This window comes from Nymphaea colorata, chromosome 11 (assembly GCF_008831285.2).
Source record: "Nymphaea colorata isolate Beijing-Zhang1983 chromosome 11, ASM883128v2, whole genome shotgun sequence".
Classification (NCBI taxonomy): Eukaryota; Viridiplantae; Streptophyta; class Magnoliopsida; order Nymphaeales; family Nymphaeaceae; genus Nymphaea; species Nymphaea colorata.
Window position 1 is genome coordinate 11934440 of NC_045148.1, and position 18418 is coordinate 11952857.

Genomic DNA, 18418 nt, shown 5'->3' on the forward strand with positions numbered 1-18418 from the left:
ATTCTAGTCCGTCTCATGCAAATAATTCAGCACTTACCCAAGGATCATATGATTCCACGGGTTGAGAATTCTTAGTAGAAATGTTAAAGTTGTGTTCATCAAATACAACATTTCTTGATACTTTGATACGTCTGGTTGTAGGGTCATAACATCTGAAACCTTTGTATTCATCTGCATAACCAACAAACCTGCACTGGACTGCTTTACTTTGAAATTTATTTCTGAATGACGATTCAATGTGAACGTAGCACACACATCCGAAAACCCTTAAATCATTGTGGTTTGGATTTCGACCAAAAAGAGTGAAGTAAGGAGATTTTGAATCCAAAACTGTCATGGGCAGACTATTTATTATATGTACAGCAGTGTGAAAAGCCTTTGTCCATAGAGTAATAAGAGTATTACTATCATGCATCATACTCATACCACTTTCCACGATGTGACGATGTTTTTGTTCAAGGTTAACTCCATTACAAAATTTAACCCAGGTCGGACAGGTCCCCGACCCTCTAGCTAATTCCCGATTGAGTACAAACAGTTGCGAACCCAACCTAGCTAAACATACAATTCTTAAATGGGTTGAGAGGCTTTAATAGTTACAAAGCGCGAGCGATACAAGTTTTAAACCACTCACAGCTCACTCAATGCCGTTGGCGGGCTCAAGCACATATACAAACCACACCTATGCTCACAAGCCACACCTTCTTCCCAAATAGGATAGGTTTCTTCCGACTGGCTCAGTCAGGGGCATGCTCAGGTGCCTAGAGCACGCCAAGGGTTCCCCCACGTTGGGTGATGGCCACAACCTTAAAGCAAGTACACCCTCCCTGTTTCTCTAGGGTATTAAAGCAGGTTTTACCTCTCGAGCCCCTCCGGTGCTGTCTTGCTCTCGGCCTGGGGTTGGAAGGGCACCAAAGGATTGTCTAGCTCTTCGGCAAGAATGACCTACTGCGGTGCGCCCTACCACCAAGGTGCAATCTCCACTTTGGAAGAGGACAGTTTGGCTGTCGGCTGCAGGTCTGCTTCAGCAGGGGGTTCCGAGTACTCGTCCAAGGAGAAAACACCGAAGGGTCTGACCCTTGCCTGGGACTGCTAGGTAGGCACTCACATCTGACGAGGGTCTCCTTGCTTGTCCTTGTAGGCAAGTCTGAAGCTGCTGCTTCGGCCCTGGGATGGCTTGGGCTGCTCTTGGGAGCAAACCCTAACCTTTGCTCGCACTAGGACCACCTTATGAGGAGTTGCGTGTTTTTGGATGTGTGTGCTATGTGCATGTTGATGTTTCCTTACGAAACAAATTTCAAGATCGTGCTGTTTTGTGCAGATTTATAGGGTATGCAGAAAACTACAAGGGTTATAGGTGTTATAACCCTAAAACTGGGCGTGTACATATTTCACGGCATGTTGTTTTTGATGAAAGCAGGTTACAGGATTCCAAGGCTACTTCTGTGACACTCCAGGACAAAAATGAGGTTTATGATACTTGGCTACATGCTGAAATCTTAAGACAAGGGGCAGAAATGTTGACTGAGCACAAGGAGCAAGCTGTTAATGAGCCCGAGACACTTGTAAGCAGTTCCTCGAACAACACTACTTCCTTGGACAACATACCTTCATCGTCTCAACCCAATGATCCACCTATACATAATCGGTTCTCAGGCCTGGTGTATTCTAGGCGACCAGTTCCTACTGCAGTTCCATGCCAATCACAACGCGTGCGACATCCTATTGATAGATGGGTGAGTTATAACAATTTTTCTTTGGATTTTCAGCTGTTTATGACAGAAGTCAACAAAAAGGTGGAACCAAAATTTGATCGCCATGCGAGTAAGGAAAAATGTTGGGTTGAAGCTATGAATGAGGAAATGGCAGCCTTGCATGAGTGTTAGACTTGGCAGATTGTCCCTCGTCCTACTGATAAGAATGTTGTGGGGTTCAAATGGGTTTACAAACTGAAATATAAGCCCGATGGTAGCATTGATCGACATAAAGCACATCTTGCGGCACGCGGTTTCACTCAGCAATATGAGGAAGATTATGATGAAACATTCAGTTTGGTCATCAAGATGGGAACAATACGTGTGATTATTTCTCTTGCAGTCTCATATGGATGGCCTCTTTATCAGTTAGATGTCAAAAAAGCCTTTCTTCATGGGATTCTTAAGGAAGAGGTATACATGGAGCAACCTCCTGGCTATACTACTCATGATCCTCAAAAATGGGTTTGTAAATTACACACGTCTCTATATGGGTTGAAGCAAGCTTCTAGATCATGGTTCGATCGGTTTTCTCATCATATACAACAAGTTGGTTTTCTCCGAAGCTCCCGCGATCACTCCTTGTTTATCTATCATACTGGAGAAGCTACCACTTGGTTACTTATATATGTTGATGATATTGTTATAACTGGGAATTCTTCTTCACATATATCTTATGTTAAAGGCATGTTGAAGCAAGAATTCAAGATGAAGGATCTCGGCGAATTACGGTATTTTTTGGGTGTTGAACTTGATAGGACGAATGATAGATTGACTCTTACACAGCACAAGTATACTCTTGATGTTTTGGACAGAGCAGGTATGACTAATTGCAAACCCATAACTACTTCTAGTGTTCTGAACACTAAATTGACTGCCTCTGATGGAACTGCTGCATATTCAAACCTACATTCTATCGCAACATTGTTGGTATGTTACAATACCTCACTTTTACTCGCCCAGACATAGTATATGCTGGAAATCAGATCTCTCAGTTTATGCATGCACCCACCGAAGGACATATGGATGCTGCTAAGCGGATCTTACGATATCTCAAAGCTACTCTTGGCGATGGACTGGTCTACACAAAATATCCCAACGTTTCTCTTGGACATAGCATATATACATGTATTGATGCAGACTGGGCAGGAGATCCCGATGACCGACGATCAGTTTCAGGTTTCTGCCTTTTTCTTGATTCTAATCTCATTTGTTGGAGCAGTAAAAAGCAGCGTGCGGTTGCACGATCTAGCACTGAGGCAGAGTATAGAGCAATGGCTGCAGGGACAGCTGAAGCGTCATGGTTACGACATTTGCTTGGAGAGCTCAATCTTCTTATTGTTCAATCATCATTACTATGTGACAATCAAAGTGCGATAAAAATTGCCTTCAACCCCATTTTGCATAATCGTACCAAACACATAGAGATTGATCAACACTTCATTCGTCAGAAGGTTGAAGAAGCCGAGATCTTGCCTACTTATATATCCACCAGTGAACAGATAGCTGATCTCTTTACCAAAGGACTCACAGGGCAGCATTTTTGGGAATTGAAGAACAAGTTGTGCATGATCAAATCTCATGCACAACTTGAGGGGGGTATTAAGTTTGTTCGTATGGGGGATCGGGTCTGTTCAGACCCGATCCACTTCTCTTATATCCACATGCCTAAACATACTAGGCGGTGGCATTCTTGTAAATGTTCATATATTTTTGTACATTTTGTTGTAACCTGATTAGGTTAATTTTATAATAGAGATTAAGGAACGCAGGGCTGCATTGGCCGACTGCTCCCTTTCCTCCATTGTCTTCTCTCCTATCCTCTCTTCTCAATCTATCTGATTTTAAGACGGAGAGACGTGATTTTGTGAAGTTTCTTACACTTATCGTGTTAAATTTTAACCCATATTCCATTATTTTGGAGGTACTGAGTGAAATCACTGAATGCAAACTCACCACCACCATCAGATTGAGAAAACTGAATTGTAGACGAAAATTGATTACAAAAAAGATTATGGAAACATTAGAAAAGAAGGAACACTTCATATTTATTTTCATTGTTGTTCTGGCTATTCAGTTTAATGATATCTCTCATATTTAATGTGTATACTAAATTGGAAAGTTAGGATATTTCTTTCTTTAAGACATAATTGACTCTATAGAATGTAGTTTTTAGTTTTATCTACTGGTTCTGAAAATTTTGCTGGTTCATGTGTCTATCTTGGAAAGCTATTTATATTTTACTGTCTTTTCTGTGTATCCATATCCTTATGACTCCTTTTTGTGAAAAATTCATCGTGTTCAAGGACACAATTTGTTTTAAGCATGGTCATAGCTTCCTTACAGATGTGGACCTGTTTGCATTTCTTAACCTTTTGTGACTTCGGATGTTCCAAAAATATGTTAACTTCAATTGTGCTGTTTTTGTCCTTTTCATCCCTCAGATTGTCATGGATGTAAGATGAAATCTTGTCTCTGCAAAGAAAAGAATTTAGTTGAAGGCCATTGGAAGGTGTGTATGTGTGATGGGTGGATGTGGAGGTGGAGGTGGGGAATTATTGTGGGTGTATGTGTATGTTTGAGTACTGAGTGGCTATCTCCTATCAAGTGTCAGCCATGATGAAATTATCGTATTCTCATGCTTCTTTCCTTTTATGATTTTGATGAGTACATCTTTGAGGCATGTTTTTTTGTTCATGTAGTTCTGAGGCTACTAGGCTCCGAGCAAAGGCTGTTTCTGATGAAATTGGTTCACATCATATTGATATGAAGATTGACGTTGTTATATCTGCATTGATCTCCTTATTTCACACACTTACTGGGAGGAGGCCTTGTTATGAGGTAGTAATATGAGTATTCTGTTTTTCTTTTCGTGGTTACTGTACTTTTGTGTAGTCATTTAACAAGGGTCACACTGTTTATTTCTTCTATTTATTGAATATCAAACTGGTTTCCGGTTAAAGTAAGCTAAAAGTCTTTTTCTCCTTCCAGCAATGTGAAATTTGGCAAAGTGGAATATTTACATTCTTCCATGATGTTGAAGGTTATTGGTATACGGGTCCAGATCTGGACCCGATCCAGTATGTCCTTATTAGGGCATACTTATAGCATTGTAACCCTAATCTTTGTTGTTAATGAAATCTTAGAGAGAGAAAGTCTGGATGCTAGTGGGCACCGGCTCCTCCTCATCCGTGGTTTTTTTCCCTCTAGTTGAGGGTTTTTTCCACGTTACATCGTGATCGTTGTTTTCTTCCTCTCCTTGTTCGTGTTTCTACATGGTATCAGAGCCGTGAAGTTCCGGCATTACTGGTTGGTCATTTGTCTTTTGTTCGTGTTGGAGGAGGATTCGCCCGACACTGTTCATCGCCTGGCACTATTCATCGACTCGCCCAGCACTGTTCATCGTCTCGCCCGGCACTGTTCATCGCACGCACCTGACGCCTGCGCCCGACGATGACCTGCTCAGCGCCGCTCAGGTTCCGGCCGCCTCCGCCCAGCGACGACCTGCCCAGCGGTGTCCCTCTCTTCCGTTTTCTGTCACCTGACGCATCGCCCAGCGCCGCCCGTTTTCCGGCGATCTAGCGCCGCCCTCTGCTTCCGCCTGGTTCTGCAACCCACCCAGCGCCGCTCTGCCTCTGCCTCCACCTGGTTCCGGCGGTCTGTCTCCGCCTGGTTCTGACGACCCGCCCAGCGCCGCTCTCTCGTTTTTCCGGCGCTGCCCTCTTGCTGTCTCTACCGCCGGTGAGGTTTCGGCGTTCTCCGTTTTGTCCGTTGCCTGCTCCCTGCCTATCTGCTATTTTTTGTGTTGTGTTGTGCTGCTGCTTCCTGTCTCCCTTGTTGCCGAGCTTGCTCCCTGTCGCTGCCCTTGCTGCCAACCAGACATCGCCCTTTGGTATTCCGCCCGTGCCCGTTTCTAGACTGGTCTGTGATTATGGCGGCTTCTTCCTCGTCAACCGTCAACACAAATCAAACTGAAATTGGGGCTTTTAGAACTGAGAATGTTCCCATGCAGGTCATCACTCTTCGCCTTACAAAGGAGAACTATTTCTCGTGGTCGCCTGCTATGACTATGGGGATTGCTGGCCGTGGTCAGATGGCCTATATCGACGGGAGCAACCCCGAACCAGCAAGAACAAGTGGTGTGTGGCATACTTGGTTTCTTGAGGATAATCAAGTGAAAACTTGGATTGTCAACTCTGTCTCCGCCGATATTCAGCCCCTTATCCTTCGGAAGAAGACTGCTAGAGACATGTGGGTGGTCCTAGAGCAAATGTATGGCCAAAAGAAAACGGCAATTCGTACTTACCAAGTAATGAAGACAGTCTATGGCATTCGACAAGGGAACTCTTCTGTTGCAGAGTACTATGGGGCTTTGAAAGGCAAGTGGGAAGAGCTTGACTATCATTCTGATATTCTTTGGCATTGTCCCCAAGATCAGGCACTTTATGTTGCTCATGAATGGGAAAACAGAGTGTTCCTTTTTTTAGCAGGTTTAAATGATGAGTTTGAAGGTGTTAGAAGCTAGATTCTGAATTCAGGAGAGGTGTCCAGTATTGAAGATGTGTACTCCTGTGTTGAAGCGGAAGAACAGAGAAGGCTTGTTACAAATGAGGGGAAGAGGGAACTTGTGCCCTATCATGAGAGATCCGCTCTTGTGAGTCGTGGTCCTGGCGGCCCGTCTAGATCCCTTCGCCGGTGCACTCACTGCAAGAAGACTGGTCACACCGTGGATTATTGTTGGGATCTTCATCCAGAGAAGAAGGGAAACAAAGGGAGGTCTTCTATTGGGAGGACGCCTGTGTCTGAGGTGCAAACATCCAGTGGAGAAAAAGTCTCCATTTCTGCTGACCAGCTTCGTGAACTAAGGGCCTACTTGGGTCGGATCGATGTCAACCAGGCCGCGACACCTGATGAGACAAAGGCTAATCAAGCTCTTGCAGTTATTGGCGATACAGGTAACTCTTCTGTGGGGGAATGGATTGTGGATAGTGGTGCCACTCACCACATGACAGGTAACCCAAAATTGTTTCATGAATATAAGTTATCTTCATGAAGGGAACGAGTTTCTCTCGCAGATGGTTCATCTACTGTTGTGGCAGGCGAAGGGACTTTGTCCTTGTTGGATAAATTTCATGTGCGGGGAGCATTACATGTTCCCCAGTTTCCCTTAAATCTCTTGTCAGTTAGTAAACTTACTAAAGAGCTGAACTGTGAACTTATTTTTTCTGCCGACCGTTGTGTTTTGCAGGACTTGGTGACAGGAAAGAGGATTGGGATTGGTTTGGCGTCTGATGGCCTATACCGTCTTCCCATACATGTGGCTACAGCTCTTATGACAACGATTAGCAAGACAGAAAAACGGAGAGAAGATTGTCTTCAGTCTTTTTGTACTGGCATGAACGTTTTGGGCATTTACCTTTTGGGATTTTGAAACAGTTGTTTCCCGATTTGTGTTCTTCTTTGAACTTGTCGTTGATTTCTTGTGATGTGTGTCAGTTTGCCAAACATGTGAGGGCTTCGTACCCTGTTTCTACTAGTTGTGTTAATGAAGCTTTTTCTTTGGTTCACTCGGATGTGTGGGGGCCTTCGGGAATTCATACCCGTCAAGGTTTTCAGTATTTTATCACTTTTATTGATGATTACTCTCGGGCTACCTTTGTGTACTTGTTAAAAGATCGCAGTGAGGTTCCTCATATCATAGAGGCTTTCATCCTTCTTGTACACACTCAATATGGTGACAATATTAAAACCTTCAAGTCCGATAATGCCCGTGAGTATATGTGTCAGTCTGTTGAGGATTTTCTTCGACAAAGGGGGATTGTTCATGAGACTTCTTGTAGTTATACCCCTCCACAAAATGGAGTGGCTGAAAGGAAAAATCGCCAGCTTCTTAATGTCACCAGGGCCCTTCTGTTTCAGAGAAATCTTCCCAAACACTATTGGGGTGATGCTGTCCTCACTAGTGCGTATCTCATCAATCGCATGCCCAGTCGTGTTCTGAATGGTCGGACTCCCCATTCATTACTTCCTGGCAGTCGTCCACCATTTCTACTTCCTCCTCGTGTTTTTGGCTGTGTGTGTTTTATACATAATCACAGCCCCAATATAAAAAAACTTGATCCCAGGTCTATCAAAGGTGTGTTTGTTGGGTATTCCCCTACTCAAAAAGGATACAGGTGTATTGACCCCCTCACTGGTAGAGTTTATGTTACGAGGGATGTTACCTTCTTGGAACATGCCTCTTACTTTGGTGAGAATCCTCTTCAGGGGGAGAAGTCTGTGGTTAGGGAAGAGTATTCTCAGAGTCAGGAACTCCAATTTACAGATTTTTTGGACTACAGGAAGGCAGAACCTCTCACTATTGTTGATGTGGCTGAGAAGGAGGAAGGGTGTGACACTGGTATTGAGAAGGAAGGCAATCGTTTGGTTGGACAGGTCTACTCTAGACGAGGTGCTCGGACAGAGGATGTGACTTGTGGTGCGAGATCTACTACCAATCCCAATGCCACTCTTTCCTTGGATGAACCAAGTCCTACCTTGAAGACTCAAGATGAGGGTGAAAAGAAAAATGAAGATCTTCCCATTGCCCTGAGAAAGGGTGTCAGGTCATGTACTCAACACCCTATTGGTAATTTTGTATCCTATTCGAGACTTGGCAATGATTACAAGTGTTTTGTTTCTTCTCTTTCCTTGGCTGTGATTCTCAGGACCGTTGCTGGAGCTCAAAGTGATTCCAAGTGGGTTGATGCTATGGAAGAAGAACTGGAAGCCTTGAGAAGAAACATGACATGGGAAGTTGTGAAGATTCCTGAGACGGCTCACCTAATTGGATCCAAATGGGTGTATACCATCAAGTACAAACCAGATGGTAGTGTTGAAAGGTATAAAGCTCGTCTTGTGGCCAAGGGGTTTAGCCAAAAATATGGGATTGACTACTTGGAGACCTTTGCTCCTGTTGCGAAAATGAAGACAGTTAGAGTTGTTATATCCCTAGCTGTGATGAAAGAGTGGAAAATGTACCAACTAGATGTTAAGAATGCCTTCCTCAATGGTGACCTCGAAGAAGAAGTCTATATGCATATGCCTCCAGGATATGAAGAACCGGAGAAGTGCTGTAAGCTGAAAAAGGCCTTATATGGCCTCAAGCAGTCACCCAGAGCATGGTTCGAACGACTGAGACGAGTAATGCAACATCATGGGTACAAACAAGGGAATGGAGATCACACTCTATTTGTGAAGAAAAAAGAGGGCAGGGTCACTCTTCTACTTGTTTATGTGGATGACATGATAGTCACAGGAAATGATGAGGAGGAGATCATCAAGTTAAAAGGGTTACTAGCTACGGAATTTGACCTCAAGGATCTTGGCAAGCTGAGGTATTTTCTTGGTATTGAGATTGCTAGATCTAGTAATGGCCTTGTGCTAAACCAAAGGAAATACACATTAGACCTGTTGGAAGAGACTGGTAAATTGGGGTGTAGACCTGCTTCTACCCCACTTGACACATGACACAAGTTGAGACTTAGAGATGGAGAGCTGCTCGGTGAAGAAGCTAAGGGAAGATATCAACGTCTGGTTGGGAAGTTGATCTATTTTACTCTCACGAGACCATATATTACCTTTGCGATGAATGTATTGAGTCAATTTATGCATGCACCTACTGACGCACATCTGAAGGCTGTGGACAGAGTTTTATGTTATTTGAAGAGAAATCCTGGCAAGGGACTCTTGTATGTGAAACAAGAGACTGTTGAGATCGAGGGGTATTCTGATGCAGACTGGGCAGGTTGTGCTGATACTAGACGGTCTACTACAGGGTACTGTGTCTACTTAGGAGGAAACCTTGTAGTATGGAGGAGTAAGAGACAGGATGTATGTTCTCGGTCTAGTGCAGAGGCAGAATATAGAGCCGTTGCTATGGGAGTGTCAGAGTTACTATGGTTGAGAATATTGTTGACTGATATTGGAATAGAGATTGAAGGACCTTTGAAGATGTACTGTGACAACAAGTCTGCCATCAACTTAGCCAACAACCCTATTCTACATGACAGAACAAAGCATGTTGAAATTGATCGTCACTTTGTTCGTGAAAAGATTGATGCTAAAAAGTTGATCTTACCTTACATGAAGTCTGAAGACCAAACCGCTGACGTTCTGACGAAAGCTCTATCTTCAACTTCATTTGAGAGAAATGTATCCAAGTTGGGCATGTTTGATATGTATGCCCAACTTGAGGGGGAGTGTTGAAGGTTATTGGTATACGGGTCCAGATCTGGACCCAATCCAGTATGTCCTTATTAGGGCATACTTATAGCATTGTAACCCTAATCTTTGTTGTTAATGAAATCTTAGAGAGAGAGTCTGGATGCTAGTGGGCACCGGCTCCTCCTCATCCGTGGTTTTTTTCCCTCTAGTTGTGGGTTTTTTCCACGTTACATCGTGATCGTTGTTTTCTTCCTCTCCTTGTTCGTGTTTCTACACATGACATGATTCCCATTTTCATCTGCTCTTCTTGCCTAAATGCATGATGAGAATTTATTCTGATCTCATTCTATTCCCTACCATGCTCTTTGTTAAGATATTTCTGGGCACTGAGTTCACGTTTAAATTCAGTTTGATAATGCCAAGTTCCAATGATTCATGGATGTTCTTGAAGGACCTAGTTACTGTTTTCTTTTTCACGACAGCTTGTCTATCATGAGAACACTGTGTTTTACGTTGTGCCTATCCACAGTTGCCATCAATTGTTTGATTCGACTCCTTGGGAGGTCTTCTTTTTTTGGGTGGGGGGACTGGGGAGGGGTGGTGGTTGGTCTGGGGTGAAAGGGAGATGGTTTTGGAGATTTCTAGATGGCCTTTTCGTAGTCCTCAAAAGAAATATGGATGCTGAGAAAGAGACAAAGTTGGCATTCAGGTTTGTAGTAGGGTAGAAGTATGATCAACTAGACACGCAGTTTAGGGGTGGGCATCGGGCTGGGCCAGCCCAATTTGATTCAAAGTCGGGCCTGGGCCTGGCGGCCCCGGCGTGGGCTCAGTTTATTTTTAATAAAAAAATTTAAAATGTATATTATATATATATTTAGAAAGAAAATGTATAAAAATATAATTAATATTATTAAAAATATATATATCAGGCCCAGCCTGATTTGATCTAGGCCCGACCCAACGTCCACCCTTGTGGCAGGTGGTTGGCCAGCTAACACACACTAGAACTACTAGAAATGGAGAATCAACCTAATTTCTCTTACCCAAACTAAGTGAAATAGGCATGTGAGGATGCTAGGTGTACCTATGCGGTACAACATTTCTTGACACGAGTATGCTTGACCATGTCAGTGGGTTAGATAATGGATTTTAATCGGTTTCTTCTCTCTCTCTCTCTCTCTCTCCTTTGTAAGATTTTGAAATATAACGCCAAACCACTCGATGGAATCTTTTGTAGATGCAAGAGGAGAAGAGGAGGAGGTGACTGCACGTGCAATAGAGAGAGAAAAAAGAAAAGAGGGCAGCAACCGTGGCCCTTCCTCCTTGTCATTAAAATTAGGTTACAAGTAAATACAGAAAACAACAAGTATTTACAAGTATGCCACCGTCCATTATGTTTGGGTGTGTGGGCAAGATGGATCGGGTCTAGGCAGACCCAATCCAATTCGTACAATCTTAACATCTTTCTCTTCCTCCATATGGTTCAACATGGTACCAGAGTGGTGAACATCTGATTTGCTAGGACGCTGTTGCTCTTCTCAACTCCTCTTCTCTCTACACTCACGTCTGATATGCTAGAGCAGCCTCTTCTGCGAGCACGTCTGAGCACTTTGGGCAGCCTTTTTAGCCCAACCTAGGGTTTCTTAAAACTCTAAGTCGATGCACTCTGGAAGCCTTTTCCTTCTCCTACTTCGACTATGAATAGGTTCCAGGACCCCCCATTGGTCTACACACGCCGACAAGATCCCTCTCATGATCGACCATTAGAGTCTTCTCAGGGTGTGAGCTCCATTGAAATAAGTATACCTGACATTGATCCATCTCAGGACTTGCCTATAGTCCTGAACAAAGGCAAGAGGCAATGTACCATACATCCTATCTCACAATTTGTTGCACTGACCACTTTGGTGATCTCACAATTTGTTGCACTGACCACTTTGGTGACAATTTACAACAGTTCCTTCATGCTATATCAGTTCATACTGTACCGACTAGTCATCAATAGACAATACTAGACTGTAAATGGCGAAAAGCTATGCAAGATGAGATGGACGCTCTCTTACAGTGTGGTACCTAGGAGTCAGTTGATCCTCCTTCAAATTGTGATATTGTTGGCTCCAAATGGGTCTTTACAGTCAAGTACCGTTTAGACGGATCCATAGAAAGATATAAGACTCAACTACTGGCTAAGGGATACACCCGGACATATGAAGTTGACTTCTTTGAGACTTTTTCTCCTGTGGCTAGGTTGGGTAGTATTCGGCTCATTATCTCTGTTGCGGTACACTCTAATTGGCCTATGTATCAGTTGGATGTAAAGAATGTCTTTCTCTACGGTGATCTTGAGGAGACTGTATATATGCAGCAACCCCCAGGGTTCGAGTGATAGGGGGAGTGTAAGAAAGTGTATTGTCTGAAGAAGGCAATTTATGGACTCAAACAAAGTCCCAGAGGTTCCACAAATTATCTGAGATTGTTTCACAGTGTGGATTTGAAAGATCTCCTCTGGACCATTCTTTATTCATCAAGAAGACCTCCAAAGGTATAGTTGGGTAGTATATGTTGATGACATTATCCTAACAGGTGATTGTGATCAAGAAATTTTAGTTACAAAGACTTTCCTTCAGAAACACTTTGTCACAAAAGATCTTGGTCACTTGCAATATTTTCTTGCATTGAGGTTGCTCATAACAAAGAAGGTGTAGTTTTGTCTAAGGAAATATGTACTTGACCTACTGCAGGATACAGAGATGTTAGGAGCCAAGCTAGCTAATCTTCCTGTTAATCAACGTCTTCATCTTCATGATAATCAATCGGAGCTAGTGGATTCACGATCTTGCAGGTCTCTCATTGGCAAACTTCTTTATGTCACTGTGACTAGACCAAACATTAGCTTTGTTGTTGGGAAACTAAGTCAGTTTATGGAAAAACCTACAAAAGTCCATTGGGATGCTGCATTGATGGTTTTGAAATATCTAAAATCATCCCCGGGGCAGACGCCTCCTTTTCAAGAAGGTGAATCTCTAGAAATTGTTGCTTACAGTGACGTTGACTATCCAGGGTCTGTTGACGACAGAAATTCCACCACAGGCTTTTGTATCTTTGTTGGAGGCAACCCCATATCATGGAGAAGCAAAAAGTTTTAGATCAAGTGCAAAATCTGAATATAGAGCAATGACTCAAATGGCTACTGAGATGACTTGGGTTAAATCTATGCTAACAAATATAAATGTTCATGTTCCTCTTCCTTTGAAAATGTATTGTGATAACAAGGCTACTACTTACATTGCAAATAATCCAGTATTTCATAAGAGAACAAAACACATAAAGGTGGATTGTCATTATGTTTGGGATCTTATACAAGGAGGTGTTTTGTCTACGATTCATGTAGCCTTTGAAGACCATGCAGCAGATATGTTTACAAAGGTCCTTCCTATTGGTGATTTCTCTAGATGTTGTAACAAGCTGAACATGGTTGATATCCATGCTCCAGCTTGAATGAGAGTGTTGAAATTAGAAAGTTTATGTTTAAGTTTGGTAGTTTTCTAGTTATTTAAAGAATTAGAGTCTTCTTTAGTCATTTTATATATTTGTTTGTCTCTCATATGTAAGGACATATGCCGACCCCTAATCTCTCTTTAATTAGAGATTAGGGTCCGCTAATGGATTTTAATAGGTTTCTTCTCTCTCTCTCTCTCTCTTTCTTTTCTCTTCCTCCATCGTGTTCAACAATAAACTTTATGAAGCAGGAGCCATTCTTTATCAAATTCTCTTTGCATCTACCAAATAGGCTATGTAATTGAAGAAAATATATTAACTTTTCCCACCATGCATCATCTAAATTGCATTTTTTAATTTTTGAGCCTTCGCATTGTCATCACTTCGATAAAATTCCCAATTATTGTTCGTGACCATCAGTGTTAATGCATGTTTACTTGCTTACTTTTCATCATTACAATAATGGATACAAAATGAGTCTCAACAACCTTCAAAAGTGCTTATAAAATTCCCAATCATTGTTAGTGACCATCAGCGTTAATGCATGTTTTACTTGCTTAATTCTTTTCATCATTACAATAATGGATATAAAATGAGTCTCAGCAACCTTCAAAAGTTCTTATAAAATTCTCAATCATTGTTAGTGACCATCAGCGTTAATGCATGTTTTACTTGTTTAATTCTCTTCATCATTACAATAATGGATACAAAATGAGTCTCAACAACCTTCAAAAGTGCTTATTGATATAGCAAGAACATTTTGATGATTTACAACAAAATTTATGATGTTTTTAACATCATACTCAAGCTCTTCATCCATGAACACAATTTACAGGATTGACATCTTCATTTAATGGGCTACAAATACTTTTAAGTGCTAAATTTATGCTATGCGTCATACAAAGAGTCTAAAATATGTGATGGGATCAGTTGCCAAATTCATCCCGATATGACTTCAAGCCGAATTATTATTAATAATAATTTGCATAATAAGCAATAAAATTATTAGTGGCCGACCGTCTTTGTATATTTGTCTGCCCATTAGAAACTATAGAGACTCCATATTGTGTCCATAAAAATTTCTTATTCTTTAATAATTTTTGAATATTTGCTTTTTCTTCTATAAGGGTTACTATTCTCAACTTTTTACTATTCTCAACTTTTCTGAACTCAAAGGTGCATAACTAGTTAAATTGCTATCAGCTAAACCCATAACGACATCTTCTTAATAAGGACTTCTAACTGCATTGAAAGGAAGTGAACTTGCAAAACAGAACCTCCCAATTCTTCTATCCATCTCTTTTCTCCCCATACTTCTGAATGCTTGTGCTATGGTTTTTGTAGGTCATATTCCCAAGCTCATCTTGTTTTTTTCTTTGGAACATCTTCATCTTCTTAAATTGCATAAAGTGGAACAAATATGTCACTTGATTTTGCTGAATTTCTTTTTTTGTTTCAGCTGCCTTTTTTTTTTCCAATTCCTTCCATTCTTTATTGATATCTTTGCAACCTCTGATTCCACATCCTTTGAAGTTTGATCTGTAATAAATGTCTTAACATGCATATAGGAGCCAATAGACTGTTCATTACTAAAATTGCAAGCAAAATTCGTATTCCCACAGACTAGCTTTTGTTGCTTTAGTCACATACCTTCAAAATGGTTGAGATGAATCTGTTTTAGTTGTGTCTGCTGCATTGACACTACCTCTAGAACTTACTATATTGTCACTTCTACTTGCAATCGTCTTGCTTTTATCGGCCATTATACTCTATATTTGAAAAGCTATAAGTGGAATTGTCACACCCCGACATTTTGACACCCAAACATTTTTTTTTTCTAAACATAAAGCATCGAGGTGCGACTACACAACAGTTCAAAAGAGATGAGCCAAGCAATTCAAAACAATGGGGCGAACCTTCATTTATATAACCATTTTGTATATACAAACCACATCTATGTGTGTAACAAAAATGCCCCAACTATATGATTGATGTCTATCCAAAAACAAGACATCAATACCAATAAACCAAGACGCGCGGGCACTAAACAAGAAAACAAAACCCAAAACCTCCCCAGTAGGATGTGAGTGAAGCCATCTGCTCAACCTGCTGCCTCGGGTCCGCCAAAACCTGAAAAAGAAAACAACTGAAGGCTCAGCCTTCGCAGTATGGCAACAAGCCAGGAAAATACCAAACCCTCTTAGATAGGGCTCAAATCAGAAAACAATTATCAAAATCATTCATCATTATGTCGTGTCAGAGCACGACACGTACAAGCCACTCAATGGCCACAGTACACAATTTCAATCACATGCTTTCATATCAATCACATGCACATCAGTCACATACAATCATATACATTACATTTTCATTAACTTTAGTGAATTAACAGTTCCTGTGGGTGCAACACATGCACGTGCACACCATAGGCGGCCTGCGCCGAGAGACAACCCCCGTGGTGGCCCATAATAGTATGGATCCATTTCATCCGCTGCAGCGGTAGAGCACTCATCCATGGATGTGTGAATTCCAAGGAGAGATACTCAGCCTTCCCTAAGACACCCAGGTTGGGAAGGCGGGAGCCCAACGCTCCAAGCACAACACACAACAGTACCCTGGGGCCTTGCACCGCCTGCGCTCCGAACAGGCGAGACCAATGACGAAAACGGGACATCTCCCAAACACATAGCCACATCCCACTGGCCTCTCATCTCTTAATCATTTGTTATTATCATTAGAATAATTCATTCACAAACTGACTGGCTAGCTCATGAGGTTGATACACTCCACGAGTGCACTCACACCTCCAGTTGCCTCCACACAAGGTCTACACATAACACTAACAGTCATAGCTAACTGTTATACAGTATGGGTACAATTACCCTTCAATCCATTCATTTGCATTATTGCCCACAGCAATGAATATGCAACAAAACACAACGTTCGTATTAATTATCACATCAATCATATCTTTGAAAAACTTAGCCAAACCATAGAGAGTAGTCTCGATCTGCGATTGACTCGTAGCTGTCCTATGCAGTTATCATTCTATGATGCTTTCTAATGCATAATTGGGGTCGAGGAGACACTCGACTCGATACCCCGCCTCATCTGTCAACAGATATCAATTCTAGCATGCACATGCAAATGCGTAACCTTTTCAAAACAACTACTAATAACCTTTCAAAACAATTTATATCGTATATCAACGCATGAACAAACATACATATACTCATTTACAAGACAATCAATCAAGTCACATCACAATCTTAGGATCCCATGATCCTAGGAGCACACAATCACCCATTTGCCCAAGCATGGATTTGCCTGGAATGTCGCCATACTTGTGGCGCGCTCACAAAACTCTTCAAAATTCCTTGAGCTTCGAACTCAAGGTCGACGGGACGAGCCCGGTGTACCTGCAGACATAAACAAAAGGTGAGGCTTCTACTAGATACCTAAACAATTCAAACAAATACAAAACAAAATCCTTGTGGCACGTGTCATTGCCTCAAGAGGGTGTCAACGGGTAGTGTCGACCAACAAGCTCTCCAAAAGACCTCCTCCTTACATCTCGACGTTGCCACCAACATCAAGACCCAAAGTCATCAATCCATCCACCACTAATGCCTTTCTCGCAACTTTCTTTAATCAAGGCGTCAACCCCGAAGGCACATCCAACTTACGTACACTTTCCTTACTTAACTCCAAGACGCACCCGTTCACAAAAACGTGTGCTACAAGCTCACTAAAACAGTCCTAAATCTTCCCCACAACCACACAATCTCTACCATGCTTCCCTATTACCTCGAAAATCAACATCATGCTTAAATGATCATTATAGGCATTAATCAACGCTTTCCAACATAATCCTAAACTTTTCCCCAAAAACAAAATCGCTAACATGCGTCCCAAAACATCAATTCTAAGCTCTAACATGCTCAAACAATAATTATACATGTTCTCATAGATAATATTCAATAATTGAAGCTCAAATAGGCCTTGCTCACCCCAATCTAAATGTCCAAACTGCTGTGATGCCTCCGACAGCCACCTCAAGCGTACAATCGGTCCCCAAATGGCAGAAATTGTGCCAAGCCGCCACCACCAACACCACCTAAACGCTGATATGAGGGGAAGAACGTGTTCCCCAAACTGGAATCCTAACAAACAAAGATGAAATCCATGATAAAGAGTGCTCGGTTGAGGAAAATGGGAAAAAGCAATCAGGAAATGGGGAGAGAGAGCTCAAGTAGGGAGCGTGTGGGCAGGGAGAGGCACTGACAGAGAGAGACGGACAGAGAGAGGGTTCAGACAGAAATGGGAAAACGGCAGTGAGGGTGCGAGAGAGAGGGAGCTGACAAAGAGGGAAGAGTGCAGGCAGAGGAGAAAAGCACGAGAGAAAGAGGGTTGCGTAAGAGGGAGGTCGTGGGGTTGAGAGAGGAGACGGCAGAGACAGTGAGAGAGGGAGGAGGAGAAAAGGGGAGAAGAAGAAAGAAAGAAAGAAAGAAGATGGGGGCTTACCGGAGGACCGCCGTCCTCGCCGCCGCCTGCTCCACCTCCGTCTTCTCTTCTTCTTCCTTGCGCTGGCACGAGTGGCAACAGAGGGGGAGGGGTCTGTGAGGAAGACGCGGGAGAAGAGGGAAAGACGAGGGAGGAGAGGGCGTCGGGCTCACACGCGGGTGGAGCTCGGGTCCGGGTCTGGACCCTGACCCGACCCGACCTGCACATGCCGAGCGTTACATCCTACCCTCCTTTGGGAGTGAGTGGTCCTCTGGCCCAAAACCAGCTCTCTTCTTTGTATGTGAAATGACAAAGAAGAGCGAAAGAAAGTGATTTATTTGATATTATGGATGACTGGCTAAGGACAGACCATTCGCTTTTGTTGCTTGGTCTGGTCTATTGCTCTTTCTTTTATAATATAAAAATAGTAGAACTGTAGAACACTATACCATGAAGTT

The 18418-nt window shown here is 42.4% G+C and overlaps 1 protein-coding gene across 2 annotated transcripts in view; it reads left to right on the plus strand.

Annotated features, from left to right (window-relative positions):
- Positions 1-18418, plus strand: part of LOC116264357 (glutamine-dependent NAD(+) synthetase) — an 87428-nt gene that overhangs the window by 42928 nt on the left and 26082 nt on the right. For both annotated transcript variants that reach the window (XM_031644501.2, XM_031644500.2), the window contains exon 8: positions 4457-4595. In XM_031644501.2, the coding sequence (XP_031500361.1) occupies positions 4457-4595 (139 nt within the window). The remainder of the gene's footprint in view (positions 1-4456; positions 4596-18418) is intronic.